A 19,401-nucleotide genomic window follows, 5' to 3' on the forward strand; every position below is an offset into this window, starting at 1 on the left:
CAAATATAAACACTGGAAACCTTATGTATTTAACTACATAAATTCGTATTGATTAATTATTTAAGATAAATTCCATAAGAAAACTCCTTTTCAAAGTTTGATAGCGGAAAAACAATTTCATTGCCTTTAACAATCTTAGTTGGTTAGAGTATACAATTGTCTTGGCAAAATTCTTCAACTAAATGGTTACTGGAAAGTGAGAAGTAAACTTGTTTTCTCTTTTGCAATACAGTATGAACTTGGCTCGTTTAGCGCAATGTTCTTGATCTTGCGGGCGATGTTCGATTATTGTATATCATCATGCTTCTTTTCGTACCGTTCATGCCGTTCCCATTTCGTTTGAGTCTTGTCTTAACAAGTTCTTGTTGCTTATGAGTTGTGTATGAATGTCCCCAACTGACTGATACTTCTTTTGCCTCCTGGCTGGCTGGCCAAGCATTGCATAAGATAATTGGTGATTTTCATATCGATTTATGCATCCGCCTGTGCATCATCTCCAGAAACTAAGAGTCAACAGCCAAGATTCTTATAGATGACGGCGGCGCCTGATAAATGTCGCTGGTTATTAGAGAAGCGTTTAACGCTCAGCGGGTTCTATTATATGGTTGTTTTTTTTATTTATTTTTTTTTGTATCCAAAACAATAATTAAATCATAAATTCTCGTCTCCTGCATGGGTTAACTAAATCAATGTCATCACTTGAGAATTTATTGCTCTATTTGGGCTAAAAGAGAAAGTAAGAAACGCCCATTTGAACTGCCTCACTAAACTGAAAGTGTTCCATCCAATCAAATCACAATAAAAATAGTCACACGCCCACAATAAACATATCTCTCGATCGTTCGTCCGATCAATCGATCAGATTGTTGATAGCGGCCGGCAAATGTTTACAAAGTTACCCGCTGTGAACACTTTCTTTTTAATGCTAGAAAAGAAAAAAAGGGTGAATTATAGAAACGGCGACTGGCCACGACCTGCTTCCTGGAAGGAAGGGTAGCTTAACTTGTCTTGTTAATGGCATTTATGAGCTGGTCCCCACCCCCCCACCAAAATACATGGCACGGTCATAATTAGCACAATTATACGGCATTTTCTACCAATTCGAATTCCAATTCTCAGAGCTGAAGCTGAGCTAACAAGTGCCGCTAACGTCCTTTGTAGCAAGCCGACGACGACGCCAGCCACGCCAATCGTCCGACCAATTGCCATATCCTTGTTATCCTCATCCTGCTGGTTTGCAACCGCACAAAATGTGCTAACGAAGGCTATTCCAGCCGCCGTCATCGCTGCCGCCGCCGCCGCGCACAAACATTGCTCAATTAACGCGAAAAATTCAACTAAAGTCGTTTGGATAACAGGGCGTTAAATGTTCTCGCACCTCGCTGACTCGGCAAAAAGAAAACGAACAACAAAAATGGAAAAAAAGGAAAAGTAGAAGGAACATAAAATCAACTCGGGCATATATCGAGAGATGAAACAACAAATTCAGGATGCTAACCAAAAGTAAACTAGTTGCAACTATGCTAAATGTGTACCGAAGCAAACCACTTGTGACTTCCATGAGTTTTGCCTTTTGGACCAAGTTAAGATGATTTTGTTGGATTCATTTGATTAGGATCAGTCATGGAAACTAGATGCTTGAAGAAATGTATTCCCAAAGAGCTATGAGCAAATATTCAATTCAGTTTTGAAAAAGTCTCTTAAAAAAGAGAAATAATCCAAAATTTGAAGTTCAGAGATCAACCAAAGGGAAAAAGTCAAACTAAGAAAAGAATCTTTGCGTGTTTCCCTTTTTTTGCATATGTATGTGTATGCATTTCCCTTGATCTTTTAAGCATTATATATCGGTGAACTATGTTATGGTTTAATTTCATTCATTCGTTTCAAAGACCTAGATCAAACGGCATTTTCCATTTTTATGATCGACAGTTAAGCGTGCGTGTGAATCTATTAAATAAACAGCCGTGCGATTTTGCTACCTACTGCATCCATCTGTACATACACCCACACAGACATACACACAAACTCACGCACACTGCGAGATACAAAATTCAATTAAGCAAATCGAACGGCATCCGAATCGATTTTAGTTTTACTGATGCGTTTTCTACGAAAAACACATCCTTTTAATGGGGCACCTGTGGGTCCTTTTGCTTATCCTTCGAGTTGGTGTGAAACGCGAATATACATATAAAAAGAAACCAATAATAAAAATTCAATTCGTTTTGTGGTGGAGGGGGAAACGTAGGAGAGGAAGTGCCAAAAGGGTTGATTGTTATGCTGATGAGTCGATGATCCGATGAAGCGGGGCGTAGAAATCAATTTTGAGTAGTCCGTCAGTCAGTCATTCGGTGAGTATCGAATCGATCTAAAATCTGTTGCTATTATTGATTTTGATGTGGGTTCTTCCTCCTGTTTGCTTAGCTGTGAAAAACCGCTAAAAAAATAAAACATAGCAAAAAAAAAAAACCATTTAACTGTCTACGTGTGGGACGATTTTCGATTTCCTGTTTCCGCAAAGGCTTATGCAAATATTTCCATTCTGGTTAAAGTAAATAAGCAACAAAATGAGGAAAGACAAAAAATCCGAAATGCAAAATTTTTGTATACAGTTCTCTCTGGCCAGTTAGATAAACATCCTGGCTAACGAAAGTCAGAGAAGTGGTTAGAAATATTAATGGCATTTTGATCTAAGCGTGAGAAGAAGAGAAATTTTCAAAAGGATCATACGATCATTAGTGGAAATCGAAGTGTACAAAAGGACATGCACTTGTTTTCGTTCACGCTTTAAGAACATCAAAAGGACACCGACCGTTTGCACCTGAAACGCGCGAGAGCCTTTGAAATGAAAGGAAACCGAAGAAGAAAGGTGTTAAATGGGGCGTATTAATGAGATCAAAGCCGAGGACAATACCCACGAACCGATTAGAAAGCAATTTATGACAATAACCAAAGAGAAAGGGAGAAAATTATATCATAATGGTTAACAAGCCGCAGGATAACCATAACTGAGATCCTTTTCAAACCTCAAATGTAAAGAATAACAAAAAAAAAACACATAATACAAAATCGAAAGTCTTACCTAATCATGAATAATGATTTTATTATGCCATTAGGAGACTTATGAGCAGTGCTATGCCGATCACGATCATTATGATCATGATGATGATTTGAGTTGAATTCCATGTCAACAGTCTCTCATATATATGTATAATACCCATATAATATTAAATTTTTAATTGCAAAAGCCTTGATGACACTTGTCCGCAACTTGACCACTTGAAACCACTCAACAACAACAGACTGAGCCTTCTCGCATCCTGCATTGACAGCAGCAAACACCAAAGTTGTCGTCGTCGTCGTCATGTCAGTAATAATCGGCTCTGTCCAGGATTAGTGTCGCTCAATACTCAATGTTGTAAGCTGGGCGCATTTGGAGACATGCGAACATGGAAATCGACATGAACACCACCCAAGCAGCAGTGGCCAACAACAACAAATTTCTTAGCAGGTTAACTGATGCTGCAATGCATAATGAAGAATAAAGTTTTCATTTTGTTGAAAACACTTATTAAAAATCAAGATTTTTGACCTACATATATCTTTTGCTAGAAATTACAAAGGCAAAAATGGAGCGGTCAGTTAAACCATTTCAACTCTGATTGTTTGCTATATTTAATTGTAATTTTCAACTGGTTTAGTTGGCATGATTTTGATGATACTAATATTAGTTTACCATTGTGAGAGCTCCTAGAAAACGTCATGCTAAGGATATTCTTTCGTCTTATGTCGGCTCTTTTATACGATTGTTCCAAAAAAAATATCGTAACATTGCCCACTGATTAACTAGAATTAAATGTGATCTAACTGCTGCATGTCGTTTTGTTTCATTCTTCGATGTCAAGTCGAAGTCAATCAAGGGCTACCCACTGGCTTCAGTGTAAATTTGGCGCTAAACTTGAAAGATTCCTGCCTACTCGGCTGTCGACTGTGGCTTCTGCTGCTTCTGGAACTGCTTTCTATAGACACCGTTTGGACATAGAGACAGATTCGGTCAATTAGAAAAACTATTTTGTTTTGTTTGAATTTTCCGGGGCGCAACCTCTGAAGAGGATTACAAACGCCTCACAAGGATTTGTGCATGAAAGGAGAAGAATGTAAAGGAGATGGCGAGTGCCTTATGTAATTTACTTTTGACTACATACAAAAACATACATACATACATGTATGAATTTCATTATCAATGCTGACAATGGATTGGCCAAACTCTCAGTTGGTCGAATGAGTATTGAATTGCATTTTGGCAAGAGCCACGTGCAAAAGTAGGTCCAGTCCTGGCCGAGAGTCCTGGCCGAAAAGGATGCATTTGTTTTCGTTTTGTTGGTTTCTCGGACATTCACCACACGCTGCGTTTGCTTTCTGTGTCAAACCTTTTCCGGCCTCTATTCAAACAAAAAAAAAAAAAGAAGAAAAATAATATGCATAAATGTATCACAGCTGGTTTTGGAGCGAAAGAGAGAGAGAGAAAGAGTGAGAGAGGGACAGCGTGCGAGGGAGTGAGAGACTCGAATTGAAAGGAAGATAATGGCACACATTATGCAATGTATGTCCCGTCTTCAACGGAAGCATCTTCAAAGTAACCGCTTGCGCACGCGCTCTGACCTTGCCACGATTTTCTCGTCTTGCCCGTTTTACTCTTCACTGCTCTCCCCAATCCCTACCATCTTCCTCTTTTTGGGTAGTTGATCGTCGGTGCTGTCACCCGGTGCGATCATAACATTTCATTGCCATAATTTCTTATGCAAATATCCTGTGGCAGCGTTTCGAATTTATTAATTACTCGCCAAATGCCCTCGCTACCGAACTTCATCTTCATCAGAAAAAAAACCTACATACACTCTACTTGTATATAGAGATATACATATATGTATGTATATGTAGACTTTTGTATATAATCGGCGGAATCTCTTTATGTGTCCGTGTGTGTATGTGTATAATTAAAATGTTGAAAAAAGCGACAGTGTTCATTTTTTCATCATAAATTTCAAAAAGATTGCAATTTTGGCGCTGAACGCAAGCGAGCGCGTTCCTTCATCTCCCTATATACATATATATGTATATACACCGCTCAGCCATTCCATCCATCGTTTCCACCGATCCACACATTTGAAGTGAGCCGGCAATGACAACGAAAAGCGACGACTCGCGCGACCTGCCACTGGACCACATTAAATTGGCAACCCGGTTTCTTTTTCCCTCACTTGTTTCTTAATGCAGTTCATTTTAATACCCTAAACTAAAACTGTTAATAGTTTAGTTCGTTTTGATCTGCTATCAAATAAAATAACAAATTTTTGGAATAAACGATATATTTTTTTATGTCGGCCAATAATTTTTCAAATATAAAATATGGTTTTCCTCCTTTCAAAAAGTTTACTAAATTTAGTCAAAATAGTGAAAAACTTCACTACAGTATCTCAAAATTAATTCTATACAGTTGCAAGGTGTATGTATTTTAAATTCTAAGACCAAAGTTATGAAACACTTGATAGATGGAAAACTTTGAATTGTTAAAATTTAAAATTTTATAGAGTGAAAATATGTCGGAGTTTGTTCAAGTAGATTTCTGTTTTATTTTTTTTTTTGATTTTTGCGCATTTTTTTTCTTCTGTTTGTGTTTTTTGAGTAATTTTCAAATCAAACCAAGGTCTTGTCTCTGTTGGCTGTCCGACTTAAGATTTCTGCTGGGCATTTTTGTTTTGTTTTTTTTTTTTCTTTTTCATTTTTGCTTTTGGCAATTTGATGAAATGCATATAAAATCAAAAGTGAATTACCACGACCAAAAAAAGAGATCAAGATCAAGAATGAGAGAGAGAGAGGGAGAGGGGGACCCACTAATAAGTCCAGTCACGCAATTAATGGCCAAGATCTGCCTAAGCAATATATGTACTTTGCCTTATTCATGGAGTCTAGAAGTTGGCTCCTGGAATGCTGCACCCTAGGGTTTATCTAAACCAATTTCATATCATAAATTTTAGATTATGAAAATTCTGCAACGACTTTTTACTACCTCTTTGCGTTACTCAAGCCAAGGCTCAGAGGCACAAGTCACTTTAGAGTGCTTTTTTCTTTGGAGTCTATATTAAAGGAACAAAAACTCTGTGAAAGTGTCTCAATTTATTTGTTTGCTTTTTTCGGCAATTAAAAGTCCACTTCTTTGGCCCAGTCTATAATTAAACAAAAGTCTTTAACAAATACAAAGAAGAGAGAGAAAAGTGAAAAAGAAAAAAAGGGGCCAAGCTTTTGATGAATGCCGTGGCTCACTTTTGTTTCGTTTGGTTTGTTTTTTTTTTTCTTGTATAATTAATTTAAATAATTTCGTTGGATCCCAAAGTGAAAGGGCCTTAAGCCAATTGAGACATTTGTCGGTAATTAAGTCATTGGCTTAAAACAAAAAACTCTTCGTATAGTCAAAAACCAAACAGTTTAGTCCTTAAATGCAAGAAAGATCATTTCAATGTGCCACACATTAAGGTCGAAAGAATCATTTTTGAGAGCCTTCTCAATGAATTTGTTAAGCTCTCCTAAAGATGAGAGTTCCATGTCATTCAATAAAAAACTCGCAGTTGATCCTTAACTAATAGAGAACATTCCAATAAGTAGGTACTTAAGTAAATTATATCTACTTCAGTAACAATTCTTTAAAATTGAATCCATAAAAAGTTACATATAATTTCCCGCCAATTAAATTTTGTTCTAAACTCCTCTCATACAGAATGATGGGGACTATTTTAGGTATATTCTTGGCCATTAAATAAAAAGCGGGAAAATGGGAAACTCTATAAAATGAAAAACTAAATCGCATTATTATGTATTATCATTCAGCTGCTTTGTCTCTGTCTCTCACTTTGAGATGTCCCTTTCCCTTCCATGACACCTAATCAGCTTAGCTCGAGAAGATGAAGCTGAAAATTTCCCCTCTAAACACGCAATTGTCCTTTTTTTTCTTCTTCTCCTTAGATCCTTATACCAAGAGATGTGGGCGTTTTTAATTGCCTTTCAATTGAATTGAATTTCGTAATATGGGGGAACGGGAAGAAATAATAACAATGAGGCTAAGCGCATAATTTACGACAAGTGGCCCAACATTTGACATCTTTGTCTATCTCTCTCTCTCTCTCTCTGTTTTTCTGTGTTACATTGATGCACTTGTTACACTTGTTTCTTGAGCTCTTTGTTTGTCCTGAAACTGCATTGCATTCAATTAATTCGCAAGAAAGTGCACGCGAGGACAATTAACTAGCTCAACGACAGGGATCTCCTCTTCACTTTGTCGGCACTTGTCGGATTCTATGAGCGTGTGCGTGTGTCTGTGCCTTTGTGTGTGTGAACACGCCCATTTTCTATCTTTAATATCGGTGCGAATATCTCTAATTGCAATGCGGTAGAAATCAGGTAATCATCAGGTGAAATCTCTATATCTATCTCTATCTCGATCTATCCTGGTGAAATCTGTAAAAAAAAAAAAAACACAACAGAAAGCCTGCAAAAGCAAAACGAAAAGAGAAAGAAACGCAACGAAAAAATGAAAAAAAAAAAAAATGTCAGGGACAAACATAAATTACATTATTCTTTGTCAACATTTGTGAGTCAAAAACGCGTTCATGTTAAACAAATAACTCACTTGTTGTGGCTCTTTTGGTTGGGTTGTTGTTATTTACGGGACATCAGTCAGCCAAGGAGGCCTTTGCCTCAGTTAAAGTCTCAGTCTCAGCCTCACAGTCGTCTGACTATATAATCACTCTCGTTCCATTGGCGTGTTGTAATCAGAGCATCCTTAATAAATCATAAATTTATTCGCCCCAAAGGCCCTTCGATTGCATGTAAAATAAGTTTGGCGAGAGACCCCTTTAGGGGGCCATAGCCCATGTGTTTGAGTGTGTGTGTGTGTGTGTGTGTGTGAGTATGGATCCCCGGAACTTGGGCCCTCCAAAAATAAGAGAAAAGATTCAAAAGCACAATCCGTACGTTTCCATCGATGGATCGTTCTGTTTGCTACATATTTCTGCATATATTGAAGGGTCGATGGTGACCATGTCAAACGTATTATTAACTTCACACAAAAAGCGTTCGATTTTGCACCGTTTGCTGTCGCTGGTCATTGTCGTATGTCGTCCAATGGGACCACCGTCACCAGAGATGATGACGTTGAACATGGGCCATGTGGATATGATCTTGTACTCGATATCGATCTTGGGACCATTGCATACCTGATGCACACACAGACAGAGACAGAGAGTCTCTCTGTAACTACATATAAGTATTGTATATGCAATATTAACGTAAGAGAAGAAAAATAAAAAGCCGGAAATAATAATTCGATAAATGTGCCGTGAAGAAGAGCAGAGCAGCTTCAAAATAACAAAAGCAAAAACAAAACATAACTGAGCAAAAGACCAACATCTGAAGCTGAAAAACCGTTCGATTTTTCACATTGCGTTGCAAATCGATTGCCAAACTCAAGCCAAAAGTTAACACTAACTGTGCAACAAGTCAACGAATTTAGAATACCCTTTACCCAACAAGTATACCTACATATATTTCAGTGACATAATCAGACCGAAAGCAAAGTTAGAAATGTTTGCCAATTGACATTTTGATAGATCAATTGAAACTATTTATGTTTGAGTTATTCGACAAAATGATTGCAATAATTTGTGATTAAGATGTGAAAACTGTTGGATCATTAGAGACATAAGGAAAACTTTGCCTATAGATTTAGGAGTATATAACATAGGTAAAGAAGAAGTTATAATTTTAAAAGAGAAGCGGAAGCGAAAATAAATACATTCATACTCATTGAACTAGGAATGGAATAGCGGGAAGGCCTTGGAATCTCTAGTAGTAGTTGAAGATGGCAGGAAATCCGCGTGGGAGTCGCGCAGCGGATGTATAGGAATCTGCGGCTAGATCCCAAGTCTGCAGACATCAAGCCAGGCAGAGGCCGCTTCCATCCCACTAAGATAAAAACAAAAACGGAATAAAATACGCAAAAAAAAAAGGCAGAAAACAACGAATGAAATGAGGCAAACAATGGTCAATCTTTACTTGGGACGACTGTCGACGTTTATGCTGTTGCTTCTTATCCGGCCAAACCATCGCGAATTGCAACAGCGGCGGCAGCTTCCGTTGCAAGAGTCCCACAAAAATTTTCCCCTCTCCAAGTAATTTTTTTTGTTTTTTCCAAGTTTCATTTTGTTGGGGGCGATCCGGCAATGTTTCTCTCCCCACCACTTGCAATGTGGAGCATGGGGAGAGAATCAAAGGGTGGAGTGAAATAAATGTTGATTGTGTGTGTGTGTGTGTGCAGTGTGTGTGTAGGCAGGGAGGATGTGGAGCATTTTGCGAATATCTCAAAATTAGTTCAACAATGGGGACGAGGAGGACAAATCAACGATCAATTGATCGAATCGATCGTTTGGAATTGGCGGCATTCAATGGGAACTCTGAAGGCAATCAGGGGCAATTGATTAGCTTGGTTTTGCATATGCAGAAATGCAGCAAGTAAATTACTTTTGCCTTTTCATTCGTTCGTTGCACATGACAAATTGTTTAAATAATTTCATTGAGATGACACGAGAAGCTGAAGAAGCTGAAAAATAAAAAAAATAACGGTATATATAAACGGTATTTGCAAAAAAAAACAACTAAGTAAACAGTCATTTGATGATGATCTACAATACTTGCATAACTTGAATGTTGTTTTTTTCTGCTCGAGTCAGTTGGAAGCCATTCGAAATACTATCAATTATGGGCAATATTTAAAAACCTTTAAGAAAGCTAACACTAACACTAACTCTGATGCAGTTGGCTGTTTCCAACACTACAAAAAGAAAGCGAATCATTGAACTATTCAGGTTTGGTGTTAACATGTCGATAACATAATCTGAATGACCAAAGAAGTCCATTCTTTACCCAAGATTCAATTAACGCAAAGACTGAAATGAGGCTAGGATTAAATATAAGGCCCTCTAATTAAGTTCAAGGAAAAGATAAAGATAGCAAGTATTAATACTTGTTAGCTATTTTCATTTGAAGCCTATTAGGAAAAGTTTCCTACGTCTTTCAACCAATAAATGAAATTCCATCGTTTAATTTTTGTTTTAAATTTGATCTATAATTAGTTTAATGTCTTCCATGTTTGTTACTATTCTACAAACTTAATACTAAATCATTGTCTTCCATTATTAACTAGTTGTCTTAAATTCTAAACAGTCTTAGCCAGGCACAATTTAGCGCACTTATTAACTAAATTCATAAAAAAAAAACGAAAAAAAAAAAAGAGTAAAATAATTTGTACAATCCTAAAAAATACTATAATGTTGAGGTAATACTTTGCCAATCAATGGTATTCGTGTGGTTGTGTGTGTGGGTAGGCAGGGTTGACTTGACTAGTTTATGATACTATCTTTGGGCAATTGTCTTGCTCTACAGATCATCCTGCCATAGCGAGATATAGTCGAGTATATCATCATCTTCCGCTCCCGAGCTGCAGGAATTGTTGCGATAATCTTCATAGCTTGATTCAACTTTCATTGGCCCAGACATAGAAGAAGACGAAGAAGATGATGTGTCTGCCATTGGTAGAGACAGTCCTGATTGTTGTACTTGTGCTGTATAGTAGGAACTGCTCGATGTTGAGGAACAGCAGGAGCTAGTGCTTCCTGTGGGCGAACTCAGTTGCAAGTGTTGTTGTTGCTGCTGTTGTTGGTGAAGTTGTTGCTGATGGTAGAAGAGTTGCTGCTGTTGTTGGAAGAGCAAATGTTGTTGCTGCTGTTGATGGTGTTGCTGATGCTGCTGTTGTTGTCGCTGGTTCTCTTGCTGATGTCGCTTTTGATCAGTTTCATCGATGACTTTTTGCAAACGTCTGATGTACTCAACGGCCATGCGCAATGTGCTGACTTTACTGAGTTTTTTATTGGCCCCCGGGCCGATGCCTCGACGACCGTTGCTCAAATCGGCTATTACGGCAACTGGTATATGCTGGCGGAGTTGGCTGAAACCATTGTTGACCTGTTTCACACGATTGCGTTCACGAGCATTGCGTCGCACAACCGAAGGACCATTCGAGCTATCGCCATCGCCAATGAATTGAGCTGGCTGCTCATATGAGAAGAAATCGTCGTTGTCGAATGCCATGATGATGAATTTGGTTTTTAGTGTTTAGAAAGAATTTTAGTTTTTATTTTTTTTATTTGGTTTTTTGGTTCTTCCTTGCCCTGTGAGCTCTGGCCAAGTTCTGATGCCCTTCCCTGCCCGGCGAGCTCTATTTATAGTAGGATAGCACCTGCATTTTTATTGTCTACCTGCGTTTAACAAACAAAAAGGTGCAACTCGTCGTCAGAGGCAGCATCACTCAAGGATCAACTTCACTCGATCCCTTATGGCTTGAGACAAAGTATCAAAAAGAGAGACGGAGTGAAAGAGCGAGTGAACGAAAGAGAGAGAGAGAGAGAGAGAGAGAGAGAGAGAGAGATCGAGAGGGAGACTGTGAGAGTGAGTGAATCTCTTCATTTGATGCAGCTGCGTTTTTTGCCAAGATGGGAACACTCTACCTTTATTTTTGAGAACAGTTTGCGCAAGATTTTTGATATTTTCCAGCTGCCCCATGTTATTATGTCTTCTGTCTTTGCCCTCCAGCTTCAGTTTTTAGCTACAACTACACAGCAGCACTCAAGCAACTCAGACTGTCGCGTGCCGGCTGCCAACCGGTTGTCCGTAGGACTCGAAGCGACTTCTCTCTATCTCGCTTTCTTGCCCCCTCTTCCTCCTTTGCTATCAGGCTCCCCAAGTTTCCCCCACCAAATTCTCTAGCTGGCTAATGAAAGTACTTCGGAACTTCTAGACCAAAAAAGGAAAAATTTATATATATATATACATATGTATATATGTATATGACAATTGACTCGAAATTATCCTGGGGTTCTTGTCAAGGCTGCTGCCAGTCAACACCTCTAGATCTTCGGATCCATTCGGCGGCAGTTTTCTATTAACACTCCTAATGCCCCGTGGGCCTTTATGCTCAACGTTCTCGATATCCATACACCCGTTGCTAGGGGCCAAGGCCAAAAACGAAACTAAAAAGCATTTTAAAAGCATTTAGAGGAATCTTTTCATACGTTTTTGTTATTTCTGTTTTGTTCTCCTTTTTGCATTTTTGCTGCTCGCTGCTGGATGATGACCTTTTGTCCTGAACTCTGGTTGCACGCTAGGCAACCGTGCCAAATCCTCATGCTGGGCATCATTTAACACTTCGTTGCTGCAACAACGGGAGATTGCATGGCATTACATGGCCAGATGACACTTGGTTGACAATGGTTTGACCAAATGGTCAAAGATCCATCTATGGACCTGCTCTAAAATGTTCTTTTCTGATCCATGCAGAATTCATGTTGATGCAATAGAAATTTTCCACAGCAAATTTAATTTGTGCCCGACAGTATTTTGATTGTCAATTTCAATATCCAATTTCCATTTCCATTTAGTACTGGTGGCAGTGGCAGTGGCAAAGTCAGTGGCAGGTTCCAGTTGCATGCTTCGAGCTCGCATCGTTATTATAAATTGTAAATTATTTAACCTTTTTAACGTTTTCTGTATTCGCGCCGTCCGTTTCGGCACGCTTAATGCTTGTCTGGGACGAGATGATGATGATGATGATGGTGAAGGGAATATACAGTGTATCAAGAACGAATTGCAAATGCTCTTCGAAAATCAAGTCAAAATCAAAAGGAATTTAAGCATGACTTTTGCCTTGAAATGAAGTAATGTTAGTATAAAATGGTTTTGAGGATATTTCTAAACCCTTTCATCTAGTTGATTTACCCAGAGCAGAGATTCGCTCTGTCTGTCTCCCTGAATTCAATCTGTTTGGCGAATGCCGCCGACGACGACGCTCGCAATCGCTTTAAGCCTTTGTGTAAAGTGAGATGGCGAAACACGAATATAAGTTGGATACACTTTTTGGTGCTTCAACACCAACATCATATGCAGATGCAGATATCGTCATATACATGCATGCATATATGTATGTACATACATACATATGTTTGTGTGTATATGGATCGGCAGTAGGCGCTATCATTATCTGACACAAAAATTTAATATAAATTATGTTGACATGTTGGCTTAAATATGTATAGGTTGTTACCAATTTCTGGGTCCAGCTTCAGCTGTCTCGTGTCGTGTCTCGTCTCTTGCCGGCTTTAACTAACTAGTTCAATAATTGCTAGTAAGACACCAATGGAGCCTGGCTATATCCACGAATGAGCCAAAATGAAGTCGTCATTAATATCGACTTGGCCTGTCAATAACTTGACATCGCATCATTTTTTTGCCCCCATTCCTCTTCTTCTCATCCTTTTGCCTCTGCCCTTTTTGTTGTCTTTCGTTTCCCTCTGCTCTGCTCTGCTTTGCTTTGGCAGAAGCCACTCCAAAGAGATGGCACAGAAGTTGTGTACGAACTTTCGGTATGATTTTGTTTTTGCATCTTTTTTTCATTTTTGGTTTTGTTGTTTTTTAACGCGCCCCAAATCAAGGTCGCAGTCAGCCAAGTTATGATTGCTGCTGCTGTTGTTGATGCTTTTTATGTTGCACTTTGCATATTTTTTATTTCGGGTTTCTTTCTGGCGGTTGTACATTAATGAAAGTGTTGAAAAAGTGCATACATATCTTCAATCTGATCAGTCCTCAATCGTAGTCTACAACCAAAGTTTCGAAAATTACTTACTTTTCATCTGTTTAGCCTTTACGAATGGTCACTACTCTTTTGGGTATTTCGATACAGTAAAGATAGACATAAATAGGCAAAAGGTGAAACGAATTTGCTTCAACGCATAAGAATTTTTTGTCATTGTCCAGTAATAGATCTTTTGAAACTGAAAATATAAGCTATATCATTAACTAATTTTAAATGTACTATTTTTAACAGATACTGAAATTAGATATAGACTTGTAGTTTAATTTTCATCTAGCCCTTTCATATAGAGACAGTTATTACTCTGATTACTTTCTACTTGGCCCTTTACCAAACTAACTACAACATAAAGGCTTTAAAAGAAGCTTGAAGCTAGTTGTAAATAATAATTATCTAAATGTATGTCCATTGCTGTGATGTTTTGTATCTAAAGCTAAAGTTTTAAGTAGCTAATGATTGAATTCCTTTGTATAGGAATCAAATAAATCTAAGCTAGCCAATCAGTTTCTGCCGATTTCTGTCTCTCTTTCTCCCTTTTCTGTGTTGATAGATCAAAAGTTGTCACGAAAATGTCATCACCTGATCCTGTCAAATGTTCATGGCCATCAAATTGCCGCCTGATCCTGATCGGATGAAAGCTAAAAAGCCGCTCTTTCTCCCCACTGACATCTTGGATTCCCCCGCTGCCCACCCAAACTGAAACACTCTCAATGGTCTATACTGTGCCGAACTGATTTATGAGTTGCCTTTGTTCAAGCGTTTTAACGCCGCCAATTTCTATTGATCATATTTGCAACGATACATATTTATGGCCCACAAAGCAAGAGGCCGGAATGTTTTTATTTTCTTTTTTATTTATTTATTCTTTTTTTCAGTTTTTCTTTCCTTTTTTGATTAATTGTAATGCGAGAACTTTGATTAATTGCACGACACGTTTACCAAAAGGGGGAACCTACTATAACAATTTGTTTTGGCATTGCATTAAATCAGAGAAGATCCCAGCAAGGCATCGATCTTTTGGTGCATCTTGGCGTGAGATTGTGTATGGGCCAACACCTCAATGGGGCCTGATTTTGCAGTCCTTTTTGAAAGCCATCTCGTCCTGGTCACCTTTTTGGTGGGTATAGTTTATGAGTTGGCCTGAAATTTATGAATGATTCGTTCGTTTTGGCCAAGGCAGAAGGCAGAGCAGCCAAGGCCTCAACTTCATGAAAATTATCATCATATTCATGTGTGTGTGTGTGTGTGTGTGTGTTTGTGTCTGGTCTTTTCCTTCTTATTATTGCTCTTTCTCATCATCATCATCTTCTTCTTGGCGGGCAATTGCAATTATGCAAAAAGTTGTCAAATCCGGGCAAAATAGGCGGGGCCGAGTCCATGACTATCAACAAAATATAATCAACAACAACAACAACAAAGACTGCCAAAAAATACAACAAAAAATGTACCAGTTTTTTTTTTTCATTTTTTGCGGTTTTTGGTACTCTCAGCAATTTACATGTCTACTGACTGCCCTTAGACTACCCCCCTCGTCCCACTACTTCGTCTCTCTCGGACCACCAGCCCCTGTCAAGTGCATTTCGAACTTCAGCTCCAACTCGCCGCTGGTCGAGCAAAACCAATCAACGCGTCTGTCAAGTGGAAGCCACAGCTTCTTGCTTATCGGTAGCCGCGCTGAAATCAGCTTCTGGCACTCACGATCAAGACGCGGCAATCCACAAAAAAAAAAAAAAAAATAAAAAAATTTATATATATGTATACACATATAAATGTATATACAGAAAACCGACAGCCCAACCCCGAACCTCAGCTCCAACGGCGATCTTCGACCCTTTAGCGATCCATGCTCGTTGCTCCTGTCACAATTACAACAGCAAGTGCAGCGGACTAATGACAACCACGTTGGTGGTTATGGCGCTGTGGCGGGGGGTGGAGGAGGGCATTGGGGATGGGGGTCACTGTCAGCCAGGTTCCACTAGATCACAGTGTGACGAGAATCAAAGAAAACTATACTATTCATTCGATTTCGATTACTTTAAAACTTATTATTTTGTATGGGTTGCGATTGTAATGCGATTGTAAGTTTGAGTTTTGCTTGATCTCCGATTATTGCATTTCCAAGCGATTATTATGTTATCGACTTCGATTATTTTGTTATTAAAGTAAGTAGTTTGCGTGGAGTGCGTTAATTATTTATACTTCTACGATAACTTGTGATATCAACATTTAACATTCGATGTTTCAGTGATGCAAATTAATATCGATAATTAAACAGTTATTTTTGCAAAATTAAACTTCAACTTATATTTTTAATACACTGTGCCCCACCCCAAAGACTCGACAAAAAAAAAGGCAAGTTGACATGGAAACTTGATATTGCACACACCATGCCACCAGTCGTATTCGCAGTGGCAGCAGCGGTGGCAGCCACAGAGACTGCCACACGAGTCTTGGCCCGAGCCTTTTTTACGAATAACTTTTAAGGTGGAGCGAAGTGGAGGCCTTTTGGCGTGCGCGTGCAGTGCAATTAACTTTGTAGTAAGGCAGCCAGGGCAACACTTGACATTGACTGGATGGGATTGGGCTTGGGCTTGAGCTTGGCTCTGGGGTTTGGGGTGCTTGTGTTGATCGGAATCGTGGCGGAAGGGAGGAGGGGAAGAGTTGGGCACACGGCGACAATTTCACCTGTTGCATGGCCGCTGACACAGTAACTTATATTAAGTATTTGCATGTTCTCCAACTGGTTTAAAGATAATGTTGATTGGCAACAGACGAAAAGCAAACGAAAAGGGAAGGGACACGAACAAGGGAGAAATACCAAGATGGAGGGGAAATTATCATAGTTGTACGACTTGCCACGTGCAAGGAATCCTAGAGAATTGTAGGCAGTCCTAATTAGAAGGGGCGGGGAAACAGGAGATATAGGAGACAGGCTAGGGACTCGTTAACAAGCTGCAAACATTGATCGCACGCTGTGACGCACGACCGCGCCCATGCAAGGATCTCAGGATGTGGAAATTGGCCAGTCCAGTCCAGTCAGTCACCCAGTCAGTTATAGGATGGGCGATTCTGGATAATTAAATGTGGGTCACTTTTGCAATTACATATTACATTTTTCTTCCTTTTTGGTTTTGTTTTTGGTATCCTCACTTCAACACATCATTAGATGAACACAAACGAAGGAGTAAGAGAGTGAGGGCAAGAAAGAGAAGTAAGGATAACCGCAAAAAAAATAAAGAACAAGAACTCGAGCAACTCGTCAAGTCAATGGGCCGATTGCGTGTGCCGCCTTCTGCACTTGGTCTTGCAGTGTGTGTATCTGAAGTATCTTAACTGATTCTCATTGATTAATTGCGATCATTAGCATATGAGGAACAACGGCATGATTGATATGAGGGAGCTCAAGTTGGAGCTTGGTTTAAGACCACCGGCGATGTATTTTTGCAAATGTGGAATGTGGAAACATAATGTCCAGTCCCTTAAATGGAGAACAAAACAAGTGTCCAACTTTTGGCATAGACATTGTTGCTGCTGGCCCTGGTCCTGGTCTCTGGCCCTGTTGCTGCTTGCTGTTAATTGTTAACAAATTGTGGCCAAGTTTTGGGACGGCCGAGTAGTTATAGGAGGTATTCCTCAATGGCACGCAATGGGAACCGAATTGCATCCGAGTTGGCCATACTCACGCAATCCTCGCGTAACTGAAAATCCATTACATGGCAATCTTTTGTGCCCACCACACGCAGCAGACAACCCAAAAAAGACAAAACAAAAAACACTCGGCACTACCAAGTCAAGGGAATTTTTATAAGTTTACAGTAGCCAGAGTAGTCAGAGAGCTTACTCCATACTAAATCAATTTAGCTGGCGGCTTGGTCAGATTTATTACAGGTCAATTGGAAAGTCAAAGAGAAAAAGAGAGGAAGAGGCAATAAAGTAGAAGGGGTAAAAACGGCTGAAATTCACTTTATGGACGCAAATTTACTTCATTACAATGTCGAAGACAAGTAGAATTTGTTGGGCCATACTTTGATTAGAAGTTCATAGCAGTGGGTTAGTAGCTATAAATAAGAAACGAGATCTCTGAAACGAATAAGCAAAAACTATTGAGCAATGAATATTGATATCTGTTTAAAAGAAGCAAATTGATATTTCAGAACTCTACAAAAGTTATAAAATATGTATTAATATGTATTAATGTATTAATCAAGTTAGTTAAATATTTAAAATGTAACTTCATAGAGTAATCTACTAATTATTATCCAAGCGACTTCACCTAAGCAGCAAACTAATTCAACTAAATTGCTAAATAATGCCTAAGAGATTAGCTGGAGCTGATTGGGCCAAATGATGCCATGAAAGATGAAAGATTGATCACTTATACAACACATATTTAAGAGAAATCCGTTTCATTATCCCTAGACATACCTTGGTATGATCTTTATTACCTATGCTTATATCGTTTATGCAAGGATTATGAGTTCAAGTTAATGCAATAGTCATTAAATGATTTCAAGTATAAATTGATCCCTTAGTTAATCTCTCTAAACAAGAAAAGTGTGTGTTCTTATTCACACGTTCTCATAAATATTTCCTGTTTCATATATATAAGTACCTATATAAATAAATTGGGTGTACATATATGTATGTATGTATAATGTGCCGCCCCATAATCTGGGACCATCTCATGATGACAAGTGATCACTGATCATCAGCGATCGTTGGCTAGTGGCCAAGGAATCCACCATAACTTTCCATCAACAGTTTCAATTTCAATATGCGACAGTGGCAATTGCCAACGGTCGATTGCATGATCTTGGGTAAAAGTGTATTGCGAGTAAAGTAAGTAACTACCAGTTTTAGTTGACTCTTCTTTTGCGCCACAAGCAATTTCATTTTCACTCTTGGGGCAACCAACTGCCGCAGGGGACATTATAAAGATGATGATGATCGACCGCAGGCAAAAGTGTGCCCCAGTTTAATTGAAAGCGGTTTTTGTTTTTGTTTTTTTTTTTTTTTTATTATTTTTTTAGTTTTTAAGAGCGGCCTTGGCTGATCGATCCAGAAATACTTACATCGTTGTAGTATGTAAGTAACTGAGGTGTTGCTTTCTGCTCTGATATACATAAGATATACCTACCTATAATTTTTTCTTTCTTGTTTTCGTATTTCGCATTTATTGATTGAATTGACGAAATGGAAATTTGTCAATTCTCACCTGGCACCTGGGCAACAACTATGTACATATGTATGTATGTATGTACATACATACTTTACACACAGTAGGCATTGAAATTTTTGTGGTCAGATCTGCATACGCATATTCCTTGTGGTTAACTTTCAGTTTTCGTCCCACAACACCAAAAACCCAGATGCACACAAGGTCGAGGTTGAAGCGAGAGAGAAAGAGAAAAGAAAACCAACAAAAACAAAACCAAAGGTAAAAAAAGTCTTTAAGATAAAATTTAAAGAGACACACACGCAGACAACTCAATCAAAAGAGGGAAAAGAGCAACTGTCCCTATCCAGAACCCCGATAATAGGCCATATACAAGAATAACCTTTTAATTAAACCATGGCAATGATGATAATAAAAGGGTAAGGGGAAAAAAAGAGGAAAAGGAAAAACGGACGAACGTTTCACGCATGTT

At 38.7% G+C, this 19,401-nt stretch overlaps 1 protein-coding gene across 1 annotated transcript; it reads right to left on the reverse strand.

Annotated features, from left to right (window-relative positions):
• Positions 1-10,488: 10,488 nt before the first annotated feature.
• ac (achaete) lies at positions 10,489-11,199 on the reverse strand. The gene has a single exon (XM_068298947.1). The coding sequence runs from the start codon at positions 11,197-11,199 to the stop codon at positions 10,489-10,491; it is 711 nt and encodes a 236-aa protein (XP_068155048.1).
• Positions 11,200-19,401: the final 8,202 nt, after the last annotated feature.

This window comes from Drosophila tropicalis, unplaced genomic scaffold (assembly GCF_018151085.1).
Source record: "Drosophila tropicalis isolate 14030-0801.00 unplaced genomic scaffold, ASM1815108v1 contig_158, whole genome shotgun sequence".
Classification (NCBI taxonomy): Eukaryota; Metazoa; Arthropoda; class Insecta; order Diptera; family Drosophilidae; genus Drosophila; species Drosophila tropicalis.

Coding starts and splice junctions, on each gene's coding strand:
- ac (XM_068298947.1), bottom strand. CDS start 11,199: ATGGCATTCGACAACGACGATTTCTTCTCATATGAGCAGCCAGCTCAA.